Genomic DNA, 21,810 nt, shown 5'->3' on the forward strand with positions numbered 1-21,810 from the left:
TAATTTGATATATTGGAGCCAGAGTTTTGTATTTGTGTTTTAACAGTCACATTTCCATCTTGCTCCCTGCACCAGTCTTTTGTGCTTCTGCCTTTATACCTGCAAGGACATGCTGCTTTTAATATGCAGCTTGTCTACTACTATGAAAAGATTAAAATGTTTTAAAATGATGTTTCCATGCCTGGAAATCATGACACTTAGCTGTACAAGCAACAGGTCACTGGGACTATACTTATCCAGGGTGGTCTCTCCCTCCCCTTAAGTCTATGGGGTTTGCATTTATCTTGCTTCAGTATCTAGTCAGCTAAGCAATGGATTTTAACTGTGGGACTCACTTTAAATAGTTTGTAGCCTGTACACAAACTCTGGTTTCATAAACAAGAGCTAATCTAGTGGCTTGCTACAGCCAAAAGGGTAAGGGACTCTTTGCCCTTTTCTTGTCTGTACAGTCCTATCTGCTCTCTCCAGCTCCTGGCATGTGCCAGTTCAGCAGTTTGTTGAAACCTTCTCTGAAGATACTCAGCTTGTGAACTTGGCAGGAGATTGGTCACCTGAAATAGTGAGCTGAATCAGACAAAGGGATAGGGGAACAAAGCAAAACCTCTCCCTTTCAAGAATGACAAGCTGTTAAAATTGCAACCCCTCCTGTGAAACAACAGTCCCATGTTACATTTTCCCCTCAAGTTAGAATGTATGTGATAGGTGCAGCAACAGTGGACCTTATTGAGTACCTTTAAAAAAAAAAAAAAAATCTGTTGAGCATCTAAGATCATATGTGATAGTTAATCCCAGCTCCATCGTCATAGCTTCCAGTTTAATAATAGGGCTGCATCTAGTCCTGTTCCTTTGCTGGAACTGGCCGAGAAAAGCCTTTGAGGAAAGGCTATCACTTCATAGTAATTGGAGTTCTTCAGGATTATTTCACCACATGTTTTTTGATGGTGTTCTTTTCTTGCACTGTTGTATTAATCAAAGATACAATCTGTGTTGACAATGTGCTGCTGCTTCCTCAGTAATGGAAGGGGATGAAAGGTTGTGTACGTACAGCTTCAGTGGCATTGCAGGATGTTGTATCACAGGTCTCCTGCATACTTTTAGTGGTAATGTGAGTAACAGTATTTTGAGCAGCTCCAGTTACCCTAAGGTAAGTAGCTTCTCTTTGCCATTAAATTCAGTGTAATGTTAAGTTAAACACCCTTTAGAGGCATTATAATGCAAATGGGTTTATAATGGTATGTTTTACATGTAATTTTTATTGAAATGTAACCATAATTGTTCATCATTTTTTTACAGGGATGTTCACATATGATGAATCTACAAAACTGTTTTGGTTTAATCCATCCTCTTTTGAAACTGAGGGTCAGTTTACACTGATTGGCATAGTACTGGGTCTGGCTATTTACAATAACTGTATACTGGATGTACATTTTCCCATGGTTGTCTACAGGAAGCTAATGGGCAAAAAAGGAACTTTCCGAGATCTGGCAGACTCTCATCCTGTAAGTTCATTATGTTCTTTGAGTTTATTAATGCATTTTCCATGCAATAACTTAATCTAGATTTAAATTAAACACAAGACTACTGTCAGAAGTGGAAGTGACATAACCAGCGACTTGTGTGAAGAGTCTGTATTTGTTAAAATCATAAGCAATAAAACCTCTTAGTACATCTGGTTTGGAGGAGGCAGAATTGTCAAGTCAACAAATAGAGTCGGGTACCAATAAAGCTTTGTTGTATATTTTTTACATACTGCCTAAATTGCTTAATACCATTAAGCATAAACTATTATTAATAGTATCTTCCCAAAGAGACTTCTAAAATTAGGCTGTTTATATCTATTTGTAGAATTAGATTTCTACAAAAAATGTGAAAGTAACAGTAGGCATGCAAAGGTGTGATACTCATTGGTTTTTGTCTAAAGCAAAAGATAGATGAGGCAGTTCATGAAGATCCCTACAGTTTGGGAGCAGTGATGAGTGTTCATCTTCCCCCACCTCTCCCCAGTTCATGGCTATACAAAAACACTAAGCTGTGCTCATGCTTTAGTAGATAGAGCATAGAAGTATGTATGCAGGATGTGTTGGCCATGCTCCATCTTCAAAGATCATCAGTAGCCTTCCATCATGCTAGCTAGTATGAGTTATTAGTATGCTTCATTTCCAGTTCAACAAGGCCAAGTGCAAGGTGTCCTGTCCATGGGTCAGGGCAATCCCAAGCACAAATACAGGCTGGGGGATGCGTGGATTGAGAGCATCCCTGAGGAGAAGGACTTGGGGATGTTGGTTGACGAGGAAGCTCAATGTGACCCAGCAACGTGCACTCACAGCCCAGAAAGCCAACCATATCCTGAGCTGCATCAAAAGAAGCGTGACTGGGAGGTGATTCTCCCCCTCTGCTCCGCTCTCGTGAGACCCCACCTGCAGTACTGTGTCTGGCATGTTGGGGACCCCCAACATAAGAAGTTCACAGACCTGTTGGAGTGAGTCCAGAGGAGGGCCACAAAAATGATCAGAGGGCTGGAACACCTTTCCTATGAAGACAGGCTGAGAGAGTTGGGGTTGTTCAGCCTGGAGAAGGGAAGGTTCCAGGGAGACCTTATAGTGGCCTTCCAGTACCTAAAGGGTACTGCAAGGAAGCCAGAGAGGGACTTTTTTACAAGGTCAGGTAGTGATAGGACATGGGGTAATGGCTTTAAACTCAAAGAGGGTAGATTTAGATTAGATGTAAGGAAGAAATTCTTCATTGTGAGGGTGGTGAGGCACTGGAGCAAGTTGCCCAGGGAAGTTGTGGATGCCCCATCCCTGGAAGTGTTCAAGGCCAGGTTGGACGGGGCTTTGGGCAACCTGGTTTAGTAGAAGGTGTCCCTGCCCATGGCAGGGGGAGTCGGAACTTGGCAATCTTTAAAGGTCCCTTCCAACCCAAACCATTCTGTGATTCCATGGTTTCAAATGGTGGGACATTTCCCTTTTCATAAGCAGTTATGCAAAATCTTCAGCTATTCAAAAAAGATGAGTAAAATGATACTGTTTAAAAAGAACTTGCCTTTTATTTTTGTTTAATCAGAAAATGAGGCATAAGTAATCAAAAAATAGGTTATCCGGTCTGCTTTGGATGGTTACATACAACAGCATGCCAGCTTTGACCAGTTTCTCTGTAAAGTGATGTTGAGAAATACACAGTGCTCCCAGTTTCCTGTAATTTTTTTATTACATACTCAAAACTTTTTATGACAGAAAAAGTGAATTTATTTCTGTGGAACAAGGCAGTCAGGGCACTTCTTATTTTTGCTCCCCTACTCTTATGTTTCTCCTCTGACACCTACACTGACTTCTTTTAAAGTAATCCTTTTTAAACTCTTTGTACTCTAATATCACTTAAACACTTACTTCAGAGCTTCTCAAAACAAAAATGAAATCTGCAGTAGTCAAGCCTCCCGATGCTTTTTCTAATGCTATAGAGCATGGAGGATAGGGTGTTCACCGGCCCTCACCACCAACAGATGTAATCAGTGGCTCTTAAGCTACAGGTCTGACCATTGCATTTAGGAAGATTCCTGGGCATTGATAGGCCCTTCTAAGGGAGTTATCATTCATTGCCATGTTTCTTTTTTATCTTTCCTTAATATCTGCTATTGGTTGTTTTTTACAAACACTGAGCTCAATATACCTTTGTTTGGAGTGTTATGGGAGATCTTAGGTGACTTGTGTCATAGAATGTAACAACCTTTTTTGAGGCAGATGATTTCATGACTCAGTGAAATCTGTTGAAACTTATTTATGACAGACATGTATTTCTTATTCTGTTAGGTTCTTTACCAGAGTTTGAGAGACTTACTAGAGTATGAAGGAAGTGTGGAAGATGATATGATGATAACATTTCAAATATCTCATACGGATCTCTTTGGCAATCCAATGATGCATGATTTAAAGGAAAATGGTGATAAAATTCCTATTACAAATGAAAATAGAAAGGTACGCTCAAGTAATTTTTTTTAATGTAATTGTAATTTTTAGATACTCTATGCAGAATTACGTATCACTCTATAAAGGTTTGGTCTCACAATTTAAGTTTAAAAGCCTTTTAAAATTGCTATAGCACAGTGTAGTTGTAAGCAGAAAAGGTTTCTTTCTTAACAAAAGCATCGATACATGCACACGTAGCTTCTGTGTGTGGTGTTTGACCTGCTTGAGAAATATTTGAGACTTACTCTTCATTATTGCTGAGTAGAAGCTGAGCCCAGATAATCTACGTAAAATTATAGAATTAAATATATTTCAGGGTCTTGTATTTTTGGGACATACTTCAAGTGGCATGTGTTGAAGTACTAAGGGTTTTTTTGGGATTGTTTCCTTACAGGAATTTGTCAATCTGTATGCTGACTATATACTCAATAAATCAGTAGAAAAGCAGTTCAAGGCCTTTCGGAGAGGATTCCACATGGTGACCAATGAATCTCCTTTGAAATATTTATTTAGACCAGAGGAAATTGAATTACTTATTTGTGGAAGTAGGGTAAGAGCCCTGAATGTACACCAGAAAGTGGAGCTTTTTGATCCTAAGTATATAATTAGTGGTCACTTTTAAAAATGTCGTCTTCTTTACAGAATTTAGATTTTCAAGCACTAGAAGAAACTACAGAATATGATGGTGGCTATACAAGAGACTCTCTTATTATTAGGTAATTTTTTTCTAATTTCTGAAAGATTAAAAACACTTTACATGCCTCTTCCTTCATAATGAATTTAATATTGTAAGATGTAGTATTATTTTAGTGCTTGGAGATGCAAGTGTCTTACGTATCATTTCAGTTGACTCAAGTACTGTCATTAGAAAAGAGCAGATAGTATAAGCATTGTCTTTAGCTTCCAGTGAACTTTGGTAAAGGTTAAAAGGGATTTTCTTCCCTACGTTTTTTTGTCCTTCTCTTATACCATATAGTTAAATAATCCCTATCATAAACAAGGCTGTTTCAATAAATCACCACTGCTCTGCTGTTGTTTAAAAAAAAAAAAAAAAACACACTGATTTTTTTAATAGGTTGCATGTGTAGAACTTTCTTCTCCAATTAGAAATCAAGTAAATTCAATGTTTTTAATGTTTTTACCTTCTTGTCCCCTTTGACTAGAGAACTCTGAAGGCAAGGGTCAGAGAAGCGTGCATCTTTGGTCATCTGAACTTTGCTAACTACTTAACTAGTTCCTGCTAGGGTAGAAAACCTTTGACAGCAGCTGCATTTGTTTACTGTGGTGTGTTAAGAAGGTGGTAGAAATGGACAGTGTAGTGGAACCAGTATAATTCCTTAGGAAACAGGAATAATAAAATAAAGGAAGAATATTTGAAGATCACCTGTTAGCCAAAGTTAACATTTAAAAACAGTTAAACTGCAGTGTTTTGGTAACATTTCTGATTTCTACTTTTGTATCTCATCGATTGGTAAATACATTACTGTTAGTTTTGGTTTATGAATGCAACTTGTAAACTTGACATTGAGATTGATTGGATTACTAAACCTTCAAAGTTCAGTTACTTTTGAAAGTCTCACTTATACCAACGTTTTCAGTTTACTTACTTTTTGATTTTGTCCTTGATAGGGAATTCTGGGAAATAGTCCATTCATTTACAGATGAACAGAAAAGACTATTCTTACAGTTTACAACAGGCACAGACAGAGCCCCTGTGGGAGGACTTGGAAAGTTAAAGATGATCATAGCCAAAAATGGCCCAGATACAGAGAGGTAAATAAAAAAAAAATTAAAAAAATCTACATTTTGCTTGTTTGTTTATAAATGGAAGCAAATTCTGTGCTTTTAATTTGTTAGCTTAGTTAAATCTGAAAGTTGAATCTTTAAGCAAAGTAGATTCTCTTTAAATTCATTATTTTAGATTTGTGAAGTAACGACTTATTTCTTTGCGTGTACTGCATGTTCCCAGATCTGAATTCTTTTTTTTTTTTTTTTTTTTTTTTTTCCCCACCCCACAGGTTACCTACATCTCACACATGCTTTAATGTACTTTTGCTTCCGGAGTACTCAAGCAAAGAAAAGCTTAAAGAAAGATTATTGAAGGCCATCACATATGCCAAAGGATTTGGCATGCTGTAATAAATATAACAAAAGGGATTAAAAAAATGATGGTGATGATGTCCCTGTCCAAAAAGGCCATAAGATAGTGAGCTACAGTAGTCACCTGTGTTTGTGCCTCCCTTCTTTACTGGGGACATTGGGCTGGAACAGCAGATTTCAGCTGCTTATATGAACAAAATCTTTATTTTTTTTCTTTTAGCGTGAAAGTGTTACATATTCTTTCACTTGTATGTACAGAGAGGTTTTCCTGAATATTTATTTTAAGGGTTAAATCACTTTTGCTTGTGTTTATTACTGCTTGAAGTTGAGCCTTTTTGAGTATTTACAAGAAAACAAACTGTACTCTCCCAAGGAAAATATTGCCATCATTTGTAGACCATGTAACCTTCAAGTATGTGCTATATTTTTGTCCCTGTATCTAATCAAATCAAGAACTGTACTTTTTGAAGAGTTTGCTTTTGAAACTTGAAGTCTTGGAAACCAGTGTGATGCAATTACTGCTGTTCTAGCCCCCAAAGAGTTTCTGTGCAAAACCTTAAGAATCAATAAAGATGGAAGGGAGAACTTGGAATGTTAAATTGCAGCCTTGAGAACTTTACTTTAGTCACAGCACAACAATTAAAATTCATTTCACTATATGTTGTCTTCACATGTCTTGTAATAAACTGTGTTTTTAATTAGGAAACATTTCTTAGCATATGAAAGGGTAGAAATTTTAGTTACTTTTTTTAAAAAAGTTTACTTGGGAAAGTGCATTTTCAACTGAACAGCTTTAGAGTAGGGAGTGAAGTGTTTGGAAAAAAGGAAGTTTTTGCTATATTATAAACAAAGCATGTGGAAGTGCACTTAAAATGAAGTTTTATTCTTAATTGCCTATTATGTTGACATTTTAAATAGACAATCCAAAGTCTTCCCTACATGTTATGTCATCACTGTTTATTTAATGAATCGTTGTTCCTACTTATCAAGGCACATGATCAGTGTTGCAACATAATCTAAAGGGATGGCTACTGTATTTTAATCTCATCTAACAATAAGCAAAATTGAACAATATTAAACGTAAGGCCTACTTCATGTTGTACACTTCCAACCATTAAATAAACTGTTAGAAAGTAAGTACTAAGGTTATGTTCATCTACTACATAAAGTATTCCGTAGGTTTTTAATTTAACTCTACAAATCATATCAGAAATAAATCCTTTACCTTTCATAGTCTGTGTTTAACGTTAATTTCTCCTGTTGCAATATATGATAAAGGGATTATGCATTTTTAAGTGAAGACGTAACTGGCATATCTCTTTTATAATACAAGCTGCAGCGGATGTGCAGAGCTGAGCTTGTGCCTTGACAATTGCTATAAGTGACTACTACCAATCAAACCCGTGACTGTGTGGAATTGGCATTAAAAGGCATAGTTTTGAAATCATTGGAGAAAGAAAAAGTATCTTTCAGGACTATTTTAATAAATTCTTTCTAGTAATAGAAACAGACAACTGTTATGTAACTATGATGCTGAATAAAACAGTAACCTTTTTTCACCACGGTTCAGTGAAAAAGAAAACAAATGACTTCCTTTACTTTGATAAATTGGGTATCAAATTGTTTGATTAGAAAACATTGCAGTACAGCATAATTTGAGGGTTACAGGTATGTAAACTCTCCAGATGTGAACTGTAGTGATGTGGGGTCCAGCGATGTTCCCCTCTCAAATCCAAGCCAATGCAAGACTGCCTGGACACGGGGACTGAAACTTGCTGGGGAGGGAGAGGTGCTGGCTGTCTTCTGGTCTTTGATCTCAAGGTGGCACTCAGGGCGTGCCTTATTGAATGTTCACCTCATTTCGTGTCCTTGAAGAGGAAAACACAAGATACCCTACCTCTCAGCAGGGCGGTTGACAACAGTGCTTGCCGATTCCTTCAGATTTGGAGCATCTTTTACTATAGGTGGTGAGAAGAAGATATGCTGAGTGCCTTGAGGTGTTTTGTTACAAGTATGAACCACATCATGGTACTGCTGTGTGGTACGTACTACGTCAATAGTCTTATACTGTTAAGCTATATCCCTATAACTTGGTTTATTCTGATGTAGCTATGGATGGTGGTTATGCCCACCTGACAAGTGTGTAACATTAATGTTGCGGTTTTTTATATAGGTCCAAAAGCTGGGCAGACAACGTAATTGGATAGCAATACAAAGTTCTCTTAACTGCAGTGTTAACATTGTAAATATGCTTTTTTCTGTCTTCCTTTAGCATTAAGATTAAAATAATACATAATTGTATTGGCCTTTAAAAGCATAAGTTGTTTTTCAAGGAATCATTTTAGGTAAGATAAAAGTACTTCATGTTTGATGTATATTTCCCCTGTAAATATATACTGCCTGCCCCAAAATGCCACTGTATTGAAACCTTATGTCCTTAGCAGTGTTACAAATGTGCTAATTGTCCAGCAGCAGCAGTTGATAAGTTTTAAAACAAATAAATCTTGAAATCTTGTAGCTGCAGGCTGCTCTCCAGCCCTACAGAAGTTCTAGACAGTCTTCTGTTGCTTGAAAGGTTTGTCAGAGTGGGGAAAATGCCATTTTAAGTTCTTTTGGGGGGGGGGGGGGGGTTCTTTTCTGGGCTCCAGGCACACCCAGAATGTCTTTCACCCTCACTTAGTCTTTCAGCAGCATTCAGCAAATTTCAGGTCTGCAAAGCTGACCTTGCAAACTTAAGTGTACTTATGTGTCACTGAAATACCTCTCTCAAGTGAGATGGAAGACTTCTCTTCCAAGGTAGCAGTCTGATGCCAGTGCGCTGGTGTTCTCTCCTCAGGGTGTCCTTAATATGTTAACAAGAAAATATTTTGGGCATCTCAGCATTGTCTCATTTGACAAGTGATAAATGCCTCTCTGAGCATTTCCTTATGCTCCCTAACAGTCTGCCAAGATGTTTCCAACCTTGGTGCGAAGGGGTCATCAGGCTTTTATCTGTATTTGGTAGTGTTATATGCCTCAAAAATTACAGTAATGCAAGATACACTGAAAAGAATCATCTAAGTACTGAACAAATATGGCATTTTTTCAGATTTCATTAGGAGTGAAGGAATAGTTTTTTGTAGCTCTAAAGGCATGTTAGCACATGACTCCGCATGAAGAGAGCATCACCTTTTAAAAGATGAAAGCTTTTGTTTCTTGCTAAAAAGATTTCAGGAACAGTCGTCAGGAGTGAGCACAGTTCAGTTAACTAAGGAACAGTGTTTTGTGAACTTCTGACTGGGCTTATCTTCTGTTTGGCAGGCATTTGCCTGAGACGGGACTGTGGCAGCCAAGGAGACCCTCTCCAGCCCTGTGCTTTGAGGAAAGCTGACATTGGAATGGGCTGATGATGAGCCTGGGGCTCCAAGCAGCTCTGTTACAGTAGTCAACCCATACCTCTCATCCAACAGTGGTCTTCACTGCTGAAGCAGGAGCTTCATACTGCATGTCATACCACGCAGGTGTGTGATGTACCTGATGGGCTGAGCCTCCAGGCAGCCCGCAGTGTGGGCTGCCCAGATGCTTGCCCAGGTTTCTGCTCTGTGGAGCAGGGGATGGGACACAGGTTTCCATGCTGCTGATGTTCAGCCGGAGGACAACCCCCACAGCATCAGCTTTAAGGTGCTTCACTGGCACTGCTTTAGCCAATTACCTCCAGGTAAATTTTTAATCTCACTAGGGGTTTAAAACTTTCCTGGTTGTTTCAAGAATTTTTTTCAGGATGAAGATACTCCAGTCAGGCTGAATGTTTGAGCTGTGCCTTATTTATTATGCAGAAAAACTCCAGTGTTTCAGCATGCAAGATGGAGCAGGAACTTCTTCCAAGTTTAGCTATGCAAGATCAAGCCTTTCTTGACAAGGGCTTACTTTATTCTGGTTAGTCTCAGAATCACAACTTGTGATCAGTTACCTACAGTTCCTGTTTGTACTTGTGCACAACTTTAATTAAACTTTCAGAATTAATGAAGTGATTGAAGTTGTTGTCACCAAATTCATAAGACCATCAGGGACTTGAAATGAATTTTATTAAGAAATTCAGTTTTATACCCTATTGTAGAAGGGACACTGCTTTGGAAATGGAGCTGATACTGGCATTTGCCTTTAGATAGGTCACTTCATATCCAGTTGAATTCATCTGAAAAACCATGAAATAATGGCATGTATTTTCTCCAGTGCTCCTTCTAAAGATGTCTTCAGCTGTTGATTTTTATGATTTTTCATTAACGAAATCGAAAAGAGTGTCTCGCTGCTGGATTTCTCTAAGCAATAATTTTCAAAGTTACTTGCTAGGTGACTTCGGCTGTATGCTGTGGAGCTGGAAGGTTCTGTCTTCATAGCTTTGCTGTCATTAAATCACCAAGCGAGGGGCTGGCCTGCAGTTGGAGGTGTTTCCTGCCACTGACTTTGCGTCCTGATGTACCACCTTGTCACTGAACGTGAGAATCTCCCTCCTCCCGTTGTCCTAGAAGTTTCCAGAGCATCTTTGGTTGAGTTTCTGGTAAGGGGCATTGTGGCCAAGCCTGAAACAGGGCAACTCCTTCACTGCAACTGCAGACCAGCACCGCCCAGCCTGTTGGAAGCTACTGTGACAGAATCCATGGGGAGCAGAAAAAGCAACTTTTTCCTTGATGTGTCTGTGGATTGTGCCTCCTCTGAGCTTTGCTCTCTGAAGAGCTGACAGTGGGGTATGGTGGGTATTGGTTTGGGAGCCATGTTCTTGAATGGAAGGAGGGAATTTCACAGGTATAAGATTGCAAGTAGAAAAGGCTTGTGATCTTTGAAAGCCACAATCAATCCCCTCCCCGCCCCCACTAAATGTAGTATTTCTTTCACTTGGATGCAAATTCCCATTTCTTTGAAACCTACTGTGTGAAACATCAGTCCTTCTTTTGCAATGGCTTATGGGCTGGGTCCTGGGCAGGAGCTGGGCTTGGCTGGAGAAGTCACCTGTGTTGGCTGGTGCGGGGAGCAAGTGAAAGGCTGAGATGAGAGAGGAGGGGATGGGTTGGCAGAAAAAAGCAAGTAGGTTGGAAGAGAAGCAGATGAAAAATGGATTTTGACTGAGAAAGAGACTAGGGAGGATGAAGGAAGTGGAGGTATGTTTGGGGTTTATTTTTTTAACTGAAAGGAGGGTTGTAAAGGATCTTGAGAAGACAAGGGATGGTGGGAAGGTGGTTTTAATTGCAGATGTGCTGCTTTGCGATATGCAAATGTGGTTTTGTTCTGTTCTGCAGTATTTGTAGGCTACATCCAGAGAGTGGTGCTGATAAATAATTGGTCTACCTAGTATGCTTGTGTTTATGGATGTCTGTTGCTCAATATATATCCTGCTTCAGTGTTTCTATGTGGGGAAATTTCTAAGAGACAAGGATGTCAGAGATATGAGTAGAGAGCGGGAATTGTTATTCTATTTTAGGGTAATAAAATGGCACTAGGAACTGCTATGGTACCTTCCTGGGTAGGTTTGTGCATAGTTTTTGAGACTTAAAACTAGAGCTGACTCTGAAAGTCAGCCAGTGATCACTGGAGTCGGATTTCTGCCTTTGGATGGACAATGCAGCACAGCTAAACTATAAACAGCTACATGTGCAGGGATGCTGCTGTGCATACAGGCTTGGTTGACAACTGATACTGAGCAATGTCAAGTGAAGATAAAACTGCAGCGGCTTGAAGATTTGTGGTGGAACTGTTGTCACATGCAAAGCTGACATGAAGCCTTTCTTCTTAACGTCGCCAAAAGCTCTGGGATAGGTTTCTGCTGTGCCAGTGGGTTCACATACAGAGATCCTACTGCATCCTTTTGCTTCTAGATCTGTATAGCACAGCTGTGCAAGCAACGATGCTCACAAGTAACTGTAAAATGCCAACTAGTTGAACGTTTCTGTTCTAAGTTTTCAGCTGCCATACATTATGTGCTGCTACATTTGATTTAGTTATTTCCCATTGCAAGCACTCAATGTTTGAGCAGCGAGGGGTAAAGATCAAGTGAGCTAATATGATACAATTAAAGGTTTTTATTATTTCCTGATATAATTGATGTTAATAAAAATGGGGAACAGCAGTAGAATGTTTCCTAGATGAAAGCATGTTTTTATCTCCCTTGCGCTATGTACACTGATTTTTTAAATTAACTTTTTTAATTGTCATCTGCACATGAAGAATCCTATGAACTTTGTAGCAAGTCACCTAAAATAAAGCAGGTGACGTTTTGTCCTCACCAACATGGATACTTTCTTTTCAGAACACAACACGGACTCCTTTATGAGCATCTGATAAGGGTTGCTCTTGGGCCAGGTTTTTTTCACCTTGAATCTCTCTGGGAAGGATCTTGTATTCCCAAACTAAAATCCCCAAGTGGATATCCTTTCTAACAAAATTCCTGTCTGGCTGCTTTGGAGTAGGGCTGCAGTTATTGGGCTCTGTCCTTGCTGGGCTCTGCTTTCCTCCCTAGCTGTAATAGCCAGCAGCCAGCCCAGGTGAGAGCATTGCTCTTGCACCAGGATTTGTTCTGGACAGCAGACCTCAGGCCTTTCACAGGCAACCCTGCTCCAGACCTGTGGCTTTTTGGATAAGCAGTTTGACTTTATCATCCAATCCATTTTCCTTGCTGGCTTTGCTTTTGGGAAAGAGAGCCTTCCTGCCTAGGAAAGGTTTACTGGATCTAGGACTCTGCTGCTGTTGCCACCTTCAGAGGATGGTTTTAGCCCCTTTTCTCTCTTGGCTTTTGTGCTCTTGGCTTCTCCCAAAGGGACAGTGGGTGGCGTGGAGCCAGTGCTCTCAGCTGCCCTGTCCTGGTCCAGACCAGCGGTTGCAATGGGGGGAACTTGGAGGTGCAGAAGCAATGGTGGTCTGCCTGCTACCTTTAAGCCTCACTGCTGCAGGGCTGTGGGTGGTAAAAATGGGCTAGTTTGGCAGTTTCTTCCCAGCATCTGCAAGGCAGGAGCATCCAGCAGCCGTATTCTGCTGTTTTTCACCTTTCCTCTGGGAATCTCCCATCCCAAGGCTGATTGCAGCCTCTGGAGTCTCCCAGTGGCTGATGCCAGCATCAGTTGGTCTCATTGCCTTCCGAGTTTCCTCTGCAATTTCCGCCCCCCCCCCCACAAGTGAGAGTGAAGCCCTGTAGGACTGAAACCCATACAGAGTAGGTAGCTCTGCTGTGCTACACATCGCTTATCCTGCCCTTGGTACCGGTGATGGCTGGGGAGGGGGAACATGCTCTGCTGGATACATGCCATCAGTCTTGCTTGAGCCTCTTCTGGCCACCAAAGTTTCAGTGTAAATCAGTTGTAGAAAACTGCCTGGTCGATAGAAAGGGGCTTCCCTGTCTGCTTTCTCCAGGGCTCCAGGTCACTGCGTCTCTTCTGTAACAGTGTCTCTCCCCCAGTGGCAGCAAGCTGAGCTGCTTCTTCCTTCCCCAGGACAGGTCTTTCACCCCTCCTCTTGGTTGCATTTTGAACTGCCACCGGGTGTCCTGAGGTGCTGCGTGGCTCTTTCCTTGTTCCTCTCCTTCCTCATAGCAGTCATCCTCCTTTGGCTACCAGTGCTTGCGGCTGGTGCATTTAGGTTACGGCAGGTGAAACCTTTTCAAAGCAGTCAGCCTTGAAACCCTGAACTGAAAGTGTTTTGCTTGGGGCAGGTCCTCTGTCAATCTACCTGGTAGGTGGGAGTCTCATCCTTTCTGTCAGAGCTCTGGTCTGAACCACGCACGGAGAAGCCTGGCCATGGCTGAGAGGGTAAATGAGCTGTGGTGGCAACTGATGTGTTTGGAAAGACATGAGGCACTTCCCTAGGAAAAGCTCTGCAGCTTTTTGTTGCTAGACATAAGCGTTTTTCTAACCTTTGTGCAAGCATAGTTGGAGGCAGCTGTGTTATTGAAAGGAGATGAGGCATTGGGTTTTCAGTAGTCAGAATCCATTAAAAAACCCACCTCTGGATAATTTCTTTCACCATAAAGTGTCCAAAGTCACTGCTGTAAGAGGGGCTTCCTTGTGCCAAGCTTTGGACGAGTACCTGTGAACAAGCAGCCCCAAGGACTTGCTTTAAAGAGCCTAAATCTGCAAATAATTTGAAAATGGCGGGAATCCCACTGAAGCTTGTTGGATGAATTATCTGCACCATTCTGCAAGTAAAATATTTGTACTTCAGTGGGGAACTGGCAGTTGGTTCTCCTAAAAAGAGTAGATCTTTGCAGCACAGTCTGTTTGATTCATCAGCCCTGGAGGCAAGCTGTGCCAAAAAAAACCCAAAATCCTTTTGTGCTTCTCTATCTCCTTGTCTGGAAAGGCAGGTAGTGCCCATGGGTTCTTGCTGTGCCACCCGCTTGGTGTAGGGACTGCTGTGGGGTCGCTCCCCTTCCAGGGCAATGGGGGAGAAATAACTGTTTTGTTATTGTTGAACAATGTTTTGGGTTTGTTTTTTTTTTTGTCAGGAAACTAAAGAAATGACGTGTCAAAGCAGACAAAAAGCTGAGAAATTAAAAGCTATTCATCAAGCTGTCCATCGGTCCAGAATACAGTTGTGCTTTCCCAATTTTCCATGTTACTGTTCTTCAGTTGCCCTGTTACAGCAAGGTTGATAGCAGCCACTACAAACGTTAAGGAAATTAAAATGGAATAGCAGCCATTAGTAAATTCCTTTCCTGTTTCTGCACTTCTGATTTTAATAATCTGCTGGTGACTATCCAAATACGACAGGTCTCTGTTAGAGCTGAACAGTGTCCTCCTCAGCCTTTTGGGAGGACACCCTTTGGCATGGGAGTTGCAGCCATTGGTACTGCAACCTGTGCTCTCCTTGCAGAAGCCAAGCAGAAATGGTAGAGCTGATGAAGAAAATCTCTTTGTGAGAACTGCTGCTGCTTCTGGAGTAAAGCTGATGTTTGTGCTCATCCTTGAAGCTGAGGACACCCTGCTGTCCTGCTCTTGAGGTTGCAGAAATCAATTTTGCTTAAATAATGTGAGTCTTCCCTTCCTCCCTCACTCTGCTCTTAGGGTTCAGAGCAAGGAGAATTGCAAACACAGAATAGCAGAATTTTATTTTCCTCAGTGAAGCCGCAAGGCTAGTTGGCAGCTGCAAGCCTCAGCCTTTGATTTGTGAGCTGGAAACAGTTGCAAAATCAGAATTTCAGAAATAAAAGGCTTGACCATTTTTAGCCCCAGAGTTTGTTCCTCAGGGCTTGCATGTGTTTCCCTCCCCATCCGCCCACGGCGGAGTGGAAGGGAACAGGGCTTCCCCATCCCACCTGTAAAGAATCCCCAGGCAGCATCCTCCTCGGGCTCTGGACTGTGGATGGGGCTGGGGGGGAGAGGGGGATTCCTAGATTGATGGCTTCCCTCAGAAAAACTGCCACAGCTGAGATCTTGTGCTTTAGCTGCCTGTACAGTTGCCAGATCCATTTAGTGCATAATTCATTTTGCTCTCAGGGATATGCAAAGTATTTCTATGAATGCCAGATTATGTAAACAGGGGTTTGATTCTTTCTGTCTGTTCCAGGATGGAAACGTTAATAGAAGAGCCGGGGGACTTTGAAGTCAAATACAAATGCTGTCATCTCACAAATCTTCAGGATGAAGAGCAGCTCTACTTTAGTCAGCCTAACTGCATTATCTCATTGGACAACCTGGACTAGGTTTGGCCTGTGAAACCCTCTTTAATCCTTGCCATCAGCAGCAATACAGAAATGAATGTGTCTTCCAAACCAGCAATGTATGGACCAGCTCAGAGAAAGCATTAATGCTTTTGTGGGGAAAAGGAAAATGAACAGTTTATTTCTTAATGTAAAGCAGAGCCCTCTGTGGTTGTATGTTAACAAGTATTTGGCAGGAATAAAACTGTAAAGCAGATGCCTAAAAGAAAAGAATTAAATGTAGGGTTGTTCCTTCCCTGGGCTGTTTCTGCAGAAAGAGCTGCACAGTCAAGCTAAACCCAGCCCTTGGCTGTATCTGAGAGGGTCTGTACACATACACATGCTGTTTTGCTGTCACCACCGTTTCTGTTGTCCAGTTCAGTTCATTGAATTTTCCGGAGCAGAGGTATCTACTGTAAAAACCGTTAAAGTAAAATAATTGCAGGGGACGAAAGGAAAAGGATGGGGTGCTGCTATTGAGAGCACTTCGGAGAGCAGCAAGACAAATCATTTGCTGCTGGGGAGCAGGGCCTGTGACTTGAGACCCTTTCCCTGGAAAAGCTCACTCCAGGCAGCACGTGGAGCATGGCAGTGCTGCTCTACCAGCTTTGCTCTACCAGCTTTGCCCTCCTTTTGCACCTGCAGCAGATGTTCAAACACCTTGGGCCTTGTCCATTGCATGTCTTGCCCAGCACAGGCACCTTGGAGCAACAGTACCTCCCCATGGCCACCCGCTTTGGCATGGGTTGGCTCCTGTACCTGTGTGAAGTGAGCGCTGTGGCCATTACAGCTCTGTTTGCAGCTTCAGGGTATATGTTCAAATGCTCTGTAAAAGCTGTCCTGTTCCTTGCTTTCTTTTGTGGAGGGTTGAAGGACCAGGCCAGCCCATGCCAGGTACTGCCCAGTGCTTTGTGGGGGGATTTTTGGTAAGTGACATGTGTCTACAAGTAGCAAAAAGCTGCAAATGCTTTTATTTCTGCTGGACAAGGCACCAGCCCTGCTGTGCTGCCCTGCATGGAGCTGGAGAAGGAAAGGACGGGAGATCGGTAGCAGCGGCACGAGGAGCCTGGCAAGCTCTGTACCCCCAAGGCCCAGCACCGCTGGGGAAGCGGCGTGGTGGTCGGGCTCGCATGCCTGCGTGGTATCTGCAAACAGCGACAGTGTCAAAACCAGGCATGGGACAAAAGCTGTGTGCCAGCCGCCCCACCATGAGGGGAGAACTCTGCCATTCCCACTTGGTCTTCTGTCAATTCAGATCTCTTTTCTAGCTAATGATTTTCTGGGCCATGTAATATTGGCATGATCAAAGTCTGTCATGAAACATTAAAATCCAGAGGGATATGGATAAGAGAAAACACTGAGTTGCTTGAACATTATTCAAAATATTTTAATGTACATGCTGTTGCCACATTAAAGAAGGGGAAAAAACATCTTAGAGATGAAAGACATCAAAGGATGTGATTTCATCATGCCAAAAGCTGTATATTTCAAAATGACTAAAGCCAATAGCATCAAAATAGCTCTTTTTCTGGCATGTGAAAACCAGACCAAAAGGCATGGAAAAGGGAAGAGTGAACATGTATTTAACTGATAGATTAAGCTGTTCTGATCCATCAGGTAAAGAAGTATTCTTGCATTTGTGGGTTTTTTTGAACAGGTATAAATAATACTTTAAACACTTCTACTTGTATACACCTAGTAGGCTGGAACAGCTGTAGTATGTTGGGTAGATAGATAGTTACAGAGAATGACGACTGATATAGAATATGACAATAAGTTATGAAACCCCTACCACATACGGCGTTTGAGTAACGCAACAGTGAATGTCAGCCACAGGCGAGTGCGGTACCTGCCTCTGTTACAAGGTGAGAGTTGCAGGTTCGGCAGCCTGTGACTGCACCGTTGGTGCTTACAGTGGTACGCGGCAACCAGCCAACACCTGGCTCCACCGCAACCCTGCCTTCCTCAGGGTGGGAGCGAGGGCATAAGGCCCCTGCCAAAAGCAGCCTCTCTTACCTCCCCCATTTGTCTCAAGCCCTTGGAGAAAATAAGGACAAGATTCAGCTGAAGGACCAAAACTCCCAAACTCCACCGGCTGCATATAGGTCTCAGCTACTTTCCAAAGCCCTTATCATAGTCAGTGGAAATCTTCATAATAGGGCTTAAGTCCAGCCTACAGTAGACATCCAAGTCTAGTTGGCTTCTAGGCTGATAACAGGAGTTTAGACATGAGCCATGTGTGGAATTCTACTAACTGGTAGTCTCTTTTCCAGTGTTGCTGGTAAAGCCCCATTCCTTAGTCACTGTCAGATTTGTCTCTCTCACTAGGCTCAAATGTGTCAAGAGGAGTGGGACAGCTGCTTGCCCAGAGATGAGCAGTTGTACTCAGTTTAGCAAAGCAACTGCCTCTCTTCGTTTCACTACTATCTAGTTAACCACCCTCTTCTCAGTGGGTTTCTCACCAATTTTCCAGCAGGACATCTATTCCCACATGCTGTTAAGGTTCCTAAGTAAGGGCTGAGGACAACTAAATGGCAGAGCGCTGCCCACAGCAATACCAAATGGTGCTGGAGGATCCAGTCCCCATGCCACAGACGCTGAACAGCCCCTGCTACTCCATGCTCTTCTGAAGTCAGTGAGGTGCCAGAGAATACAAGTAACACAGGGAAAGCTACATGACAGAAAAATACTGCAGAGCAGAAAAGGAAAGCGAGTATCTTCCCAGAGGGAGACTATTAGAGAAATCCCCTCAGTAGGACAGAGAGAAGTCTGGAAAGAAACTGGAAGCAGCAGGGTGGAAGAGGCTAAGAGGGGTGTGTAAGAGGCAAATCCTGAGGTTGCAACGTGACAGAGCAAGAAACCTTCACAGTACCATTCTGCCCTGAGTGTCATGGCAGGCTGAGTGGACCTGACCTGTGTATTCACCTCAGAGCCCAACCGTTGGCAGAGACAACTACTCTGCAGCAAGTAGAAAAGCGACCAGCACAACTAGGCTCCTATCAGTAGGACCTGAGCAAACGTGGCCTTACTTCTCCCTGACTAATGGAAACACGGTAGTGCGACAACTACTTCAGAGAAAAGCTGACAGTAAATAGCACAGGGAGGAGGAGTAGGCATCCTGAAATGAAATAAAGAGGAAGAAAACATAGGCCTAGTGGCAGGAACGACTTGGCAACACAGGGCTTGTTCTCCCTGCCTCGCAGAAACCCTGCTGCAGGAGAAAGCTAGCTGGCTGGCAGGCAAGGACAGCCTGTCCTGCCAGCCTGTGCAGTTTCTCTGTAGCCTCCCTCCGGGACTACCACTTGCTGAAAGGGAATTCACTCAAAACCCTATGTATGGGAGCTGCACGCACCAGGGCCCTCTTTTCTCATCCCAGGTTTAGCGAAGCCATATTGCTACAGATAACCTTCCATCAGTGAGCTTTTGGGGACTCCCTTCCAAGTGAGGGTTTTACCAGTGGGGATCAGGCTGAGCTAAAAAAAAAAGGGGGGGGGAGGATCTCCCACTCTCTCCCCAAGCAAAGCAGTTGCAGATCAGCAAAGGCTGTCGCAGACCATGCCAGAAAGGATGTGAATGAGCACTGCTACTCTGTCAGCATGGACTTTTGTGCAGAGCCCAACTCATTAGAAAGAATCAGATGCACAGCTATTTCATACACGTGCAGGGCTACACCGCACAGGCCAGGTCCGTGCTGCTGCGTAGCTGTAGTCCAGCTGTTTGTGCAGATGCTTCACTGTGAAAGAACAAAGATTTCTGAGAAGCCCAGATGTGCGTCCACGCATTTAATCAGCTACTAAGGTAGCAAGTTCGAGCATGTACCCTATAAATATTTTTTAAGCCCTTTAAAAAAAAAAAAAACAACAATCCCTTCTACTTCAAGTACAATGCCTTCTTAATGCAACATGCATGGGAAGAGACACTGTATGTCAAGACCTACATGTATCATACACAATAGACATTCTGAGCATGACCTGTAGGAAACCCACTCCCAGTACAAAAAAGTACCCAAATGCCAGACCAAATCTCCCCCTAAGAAGAAGGTGACAATGTTCTATTTACAAGAAAATACTGCTTCAGTTAAAAATACTAAAAACCATTCTCTTGAGTTCATATAAAAATAATCATGTCTATGTATGCACACACGTATTTACATACATTTATGGCTTTCACATGCTTCAACCTTCTCCAACAAATGAGGAAATATAAATACTCCATTACTGCTTTTTCTCCTCCTCAGGTTTTTCAGCCTCTGTTTCTCCAACTGATAAGGTGCCACTACCATATTTTTTCACTCGGGTTTCTACACTGGCAAGTCTCTGCTTCACCTTTTGTTGAGATGAGGTGTATTCTGCCAAAAGCCTCGCAAACCTAGTCTGCAGTGTATCCAGAGCTGTTTCAAGTCTTTCTATTTTTTCTTCCAAGTCTTTTGGGTCAGCTCCTGCTTTTGCTGCTTCCTCATCTATTAGATTGTCTTTCATCAGAATTTGTCGCCCTTTCTCTTCCAGAGCCTTTTTGGCTTCTGGATATTCTGTGAGGGCTTCCATTAAATCATCTTTAGACAAGCAGAACAAATCAGAATAACCAATACTCCTTATGTTGGCTGTCCTCCTGTTGCCAGATTTGCTACCTTTGATGTTGAGGATGCTGATTTCACCAAAGTAGCTGCCATCGCTTAGGACTACAAATTGAGTTACGCCATCATCCGCCACCACAGCCAGTTTTCCCTCTTTAATAATGTACATTTCTCTCCCAATATCTCCCTTTTTGCAAATGTAGTCCCCAGGACTGAAGACTGTAGGTTTCAGTTTCAGCACCAGCTCAATGAGAAGTCCAGCTTCACAATCCTGGAATATACGCACTTTCTTCAGTGTGTCCAAATGGACATTGATGGCAATTTCAGCCTTCAACTTGTCAGGCAGATTTTTGAGAACTTCCTTCTCATCCACTGTTTTCTTGTTGGTCCAGAGGTAATCAAACCACTTAATAACCCTGGCTTCCAGATCCTTAGTCACTTTTCGGAAATGCATGTATTGTTTAATGGAATCCACTTTGGCCTGGAACTCTGCCCTGGAGGCATTCATGTTGGAAATCATGGAGCCCACATTACCGACAATGGTAGCAAAGATCAGCACACCCACCAGGAAGTCAATGACTACAAAGAGATACTCTTCATCTTTCACTGGGGGAGGTGTTTCTCCAATGGTTGTCAGCGTGAGCGTTGACCAGTACAGACTGTAAATGTACTTTCTAGACAGGCGCCCATACTCTGGAATGGACACATTGGGGTAGACCCAAGAGTCAGTTCCAAATCCGATGAGCTTTGAAATTGCAAAGTATATACATGCGTTCCAGTGGATGATGATAAGAATGTATAAGACAAGATTTCCAATACGAAACATGTTTGGATAATTTGTCCTGGTTTCAGTACGGTCAAAAAACTCAAACAGACGAGAAATCCTCAGCAAGCGGTTAAATCGCAGTTCAGGGTAGTTCAAACCAAGCTTCAAATATGCCAGGTCTGTTGGCAGAAGAGACAGCACATCCAGTTTGAACTGCAGAGTTTTGGTATAATGATCTCGTAATTTCTTTTCATCCTGAACTAGCAAGCCTTGTTCAAGGAAGCCTTCAAAGAATAAAAATACGTATTTTACTTGTTAGAATAAAAATACCATCAACAGTACTGAGTGACTTATATTTCAGATACCTGAGAACATTAAATTTGTACTGTTATGCATACAGACATTGATACACTATGAGTTCATTTAATGACAAATATTTAATTGCAAATTTAAGTATTTCAATTAAGTTTCAAAGCTGATATATAATGATAAAAAGCAATGACTCTATTATTAGCACAGTGCTCCCTGCAGTTTTCCACTCTATTCTGGGACAGCTGTATCATCTTCTTTTAGGTATCTTTGCAAAAAGAAAGGGGAGGTTCAAATGTCTCATTTTTCATGAATCATTGCCATGAGTCATAACTAAAGTTAAGCAAGTGGTAAGCAATTGTGTATAAAATCAGAGTGGAATATTTTTAAATAAATACCAAGAATAAGTAGGTATAATGGATTGTTGGAAACTTTTTCT

The 21,810-nt window shown here is 42.0% G+C and overlaps 2 protein-coding genes across 12 annotated transcripts in view; one reads left to right on the top strand and one right to left on the bottom strand.

Annotated features, from left to right (window-relative positions):
* The window catches only part of UBE3A (ubiquitin protein ligase E3A), a 53,761-nt gene extending 46,466 nt beyond the window's left edge, over nucleotides 1-7,295 (top strand). For all 7 annotated transcript variants that reach the window (XM_069769998.1, XM_069769992.1, XM_069769995.1 and 4 more), the window contains 6 exons: nucleotides 1,294-1,499; nucleotides 3,807-3,971; nucleotides 4,357-4,512; nucleotides 4,605-4,678; nucleotides 5,592-5,735; nucleotides 5,981-7,295. In XM_069769998.1, coding sequence (XP_069626099.1) covers nucleotides 1,294-1,499; nucleotides 3,807-3,971; nucleotides 4,357-4,512; nucleotides 4,605-4,678; nucleotides 5,592-5,735; nucleotides 5,981-6,101 — 866 coding nt within the window. In that variant the 3' untranslated portion in view covers nucleotides 6,102-7,295. The remainder of the gene's footprint in view (nucleotides 1-1,293; nucleotides 1,500-3,806; nucleotides 3,972-4,356; nucleotides 4,513-4,604; nucleotides 4,679-5,591; nucleotides 5,736-5,980) is intronic.
* Nucleotides 7,296-17,085: 9,790 nt separating this feature from the next.
* The window catches only part of CNGA3 (cyclic nucleotide gated channel subunit alpha 3), a 41,415-nt gene continuing 36,690 nt past the window's right edge, over nucleotides 17,086-21,810 (bottom strand). For all 5 annotated transcript variants that reach the window (XM_069770002.1, XM_069770000.1, XM_069770004.1 and 2 more), the window contains one exon: nucleotides 17,086-21,346. In XM_069770002.1, the coding sequence (XP_069626103.1) occupies nucleotides 19,938-21,346 (1,409 nt within the window). In that variant the 3' untranslated portion in view covers nucleotides 17,086-19,937. The remainder of the gene's footprint in view (nucleotides 21,347-21,810) is intronic.

Source organism: Haliaeetus albicilla, chromosome 25 (assembly GCF_947461875.1).
Source record: "Haliaeetus albicilla chromosome 25, bHalAlb1.1, whole genome shotgun sequence".
In the NCBI taxonomy this organism is placed as follows: domain Eukaryota; kingdom Metazoa; phylum Chordata; class Aves; order Accipitriformes; family Accipitridae; genus Haliaeetus; species Haliaeetus albicilla.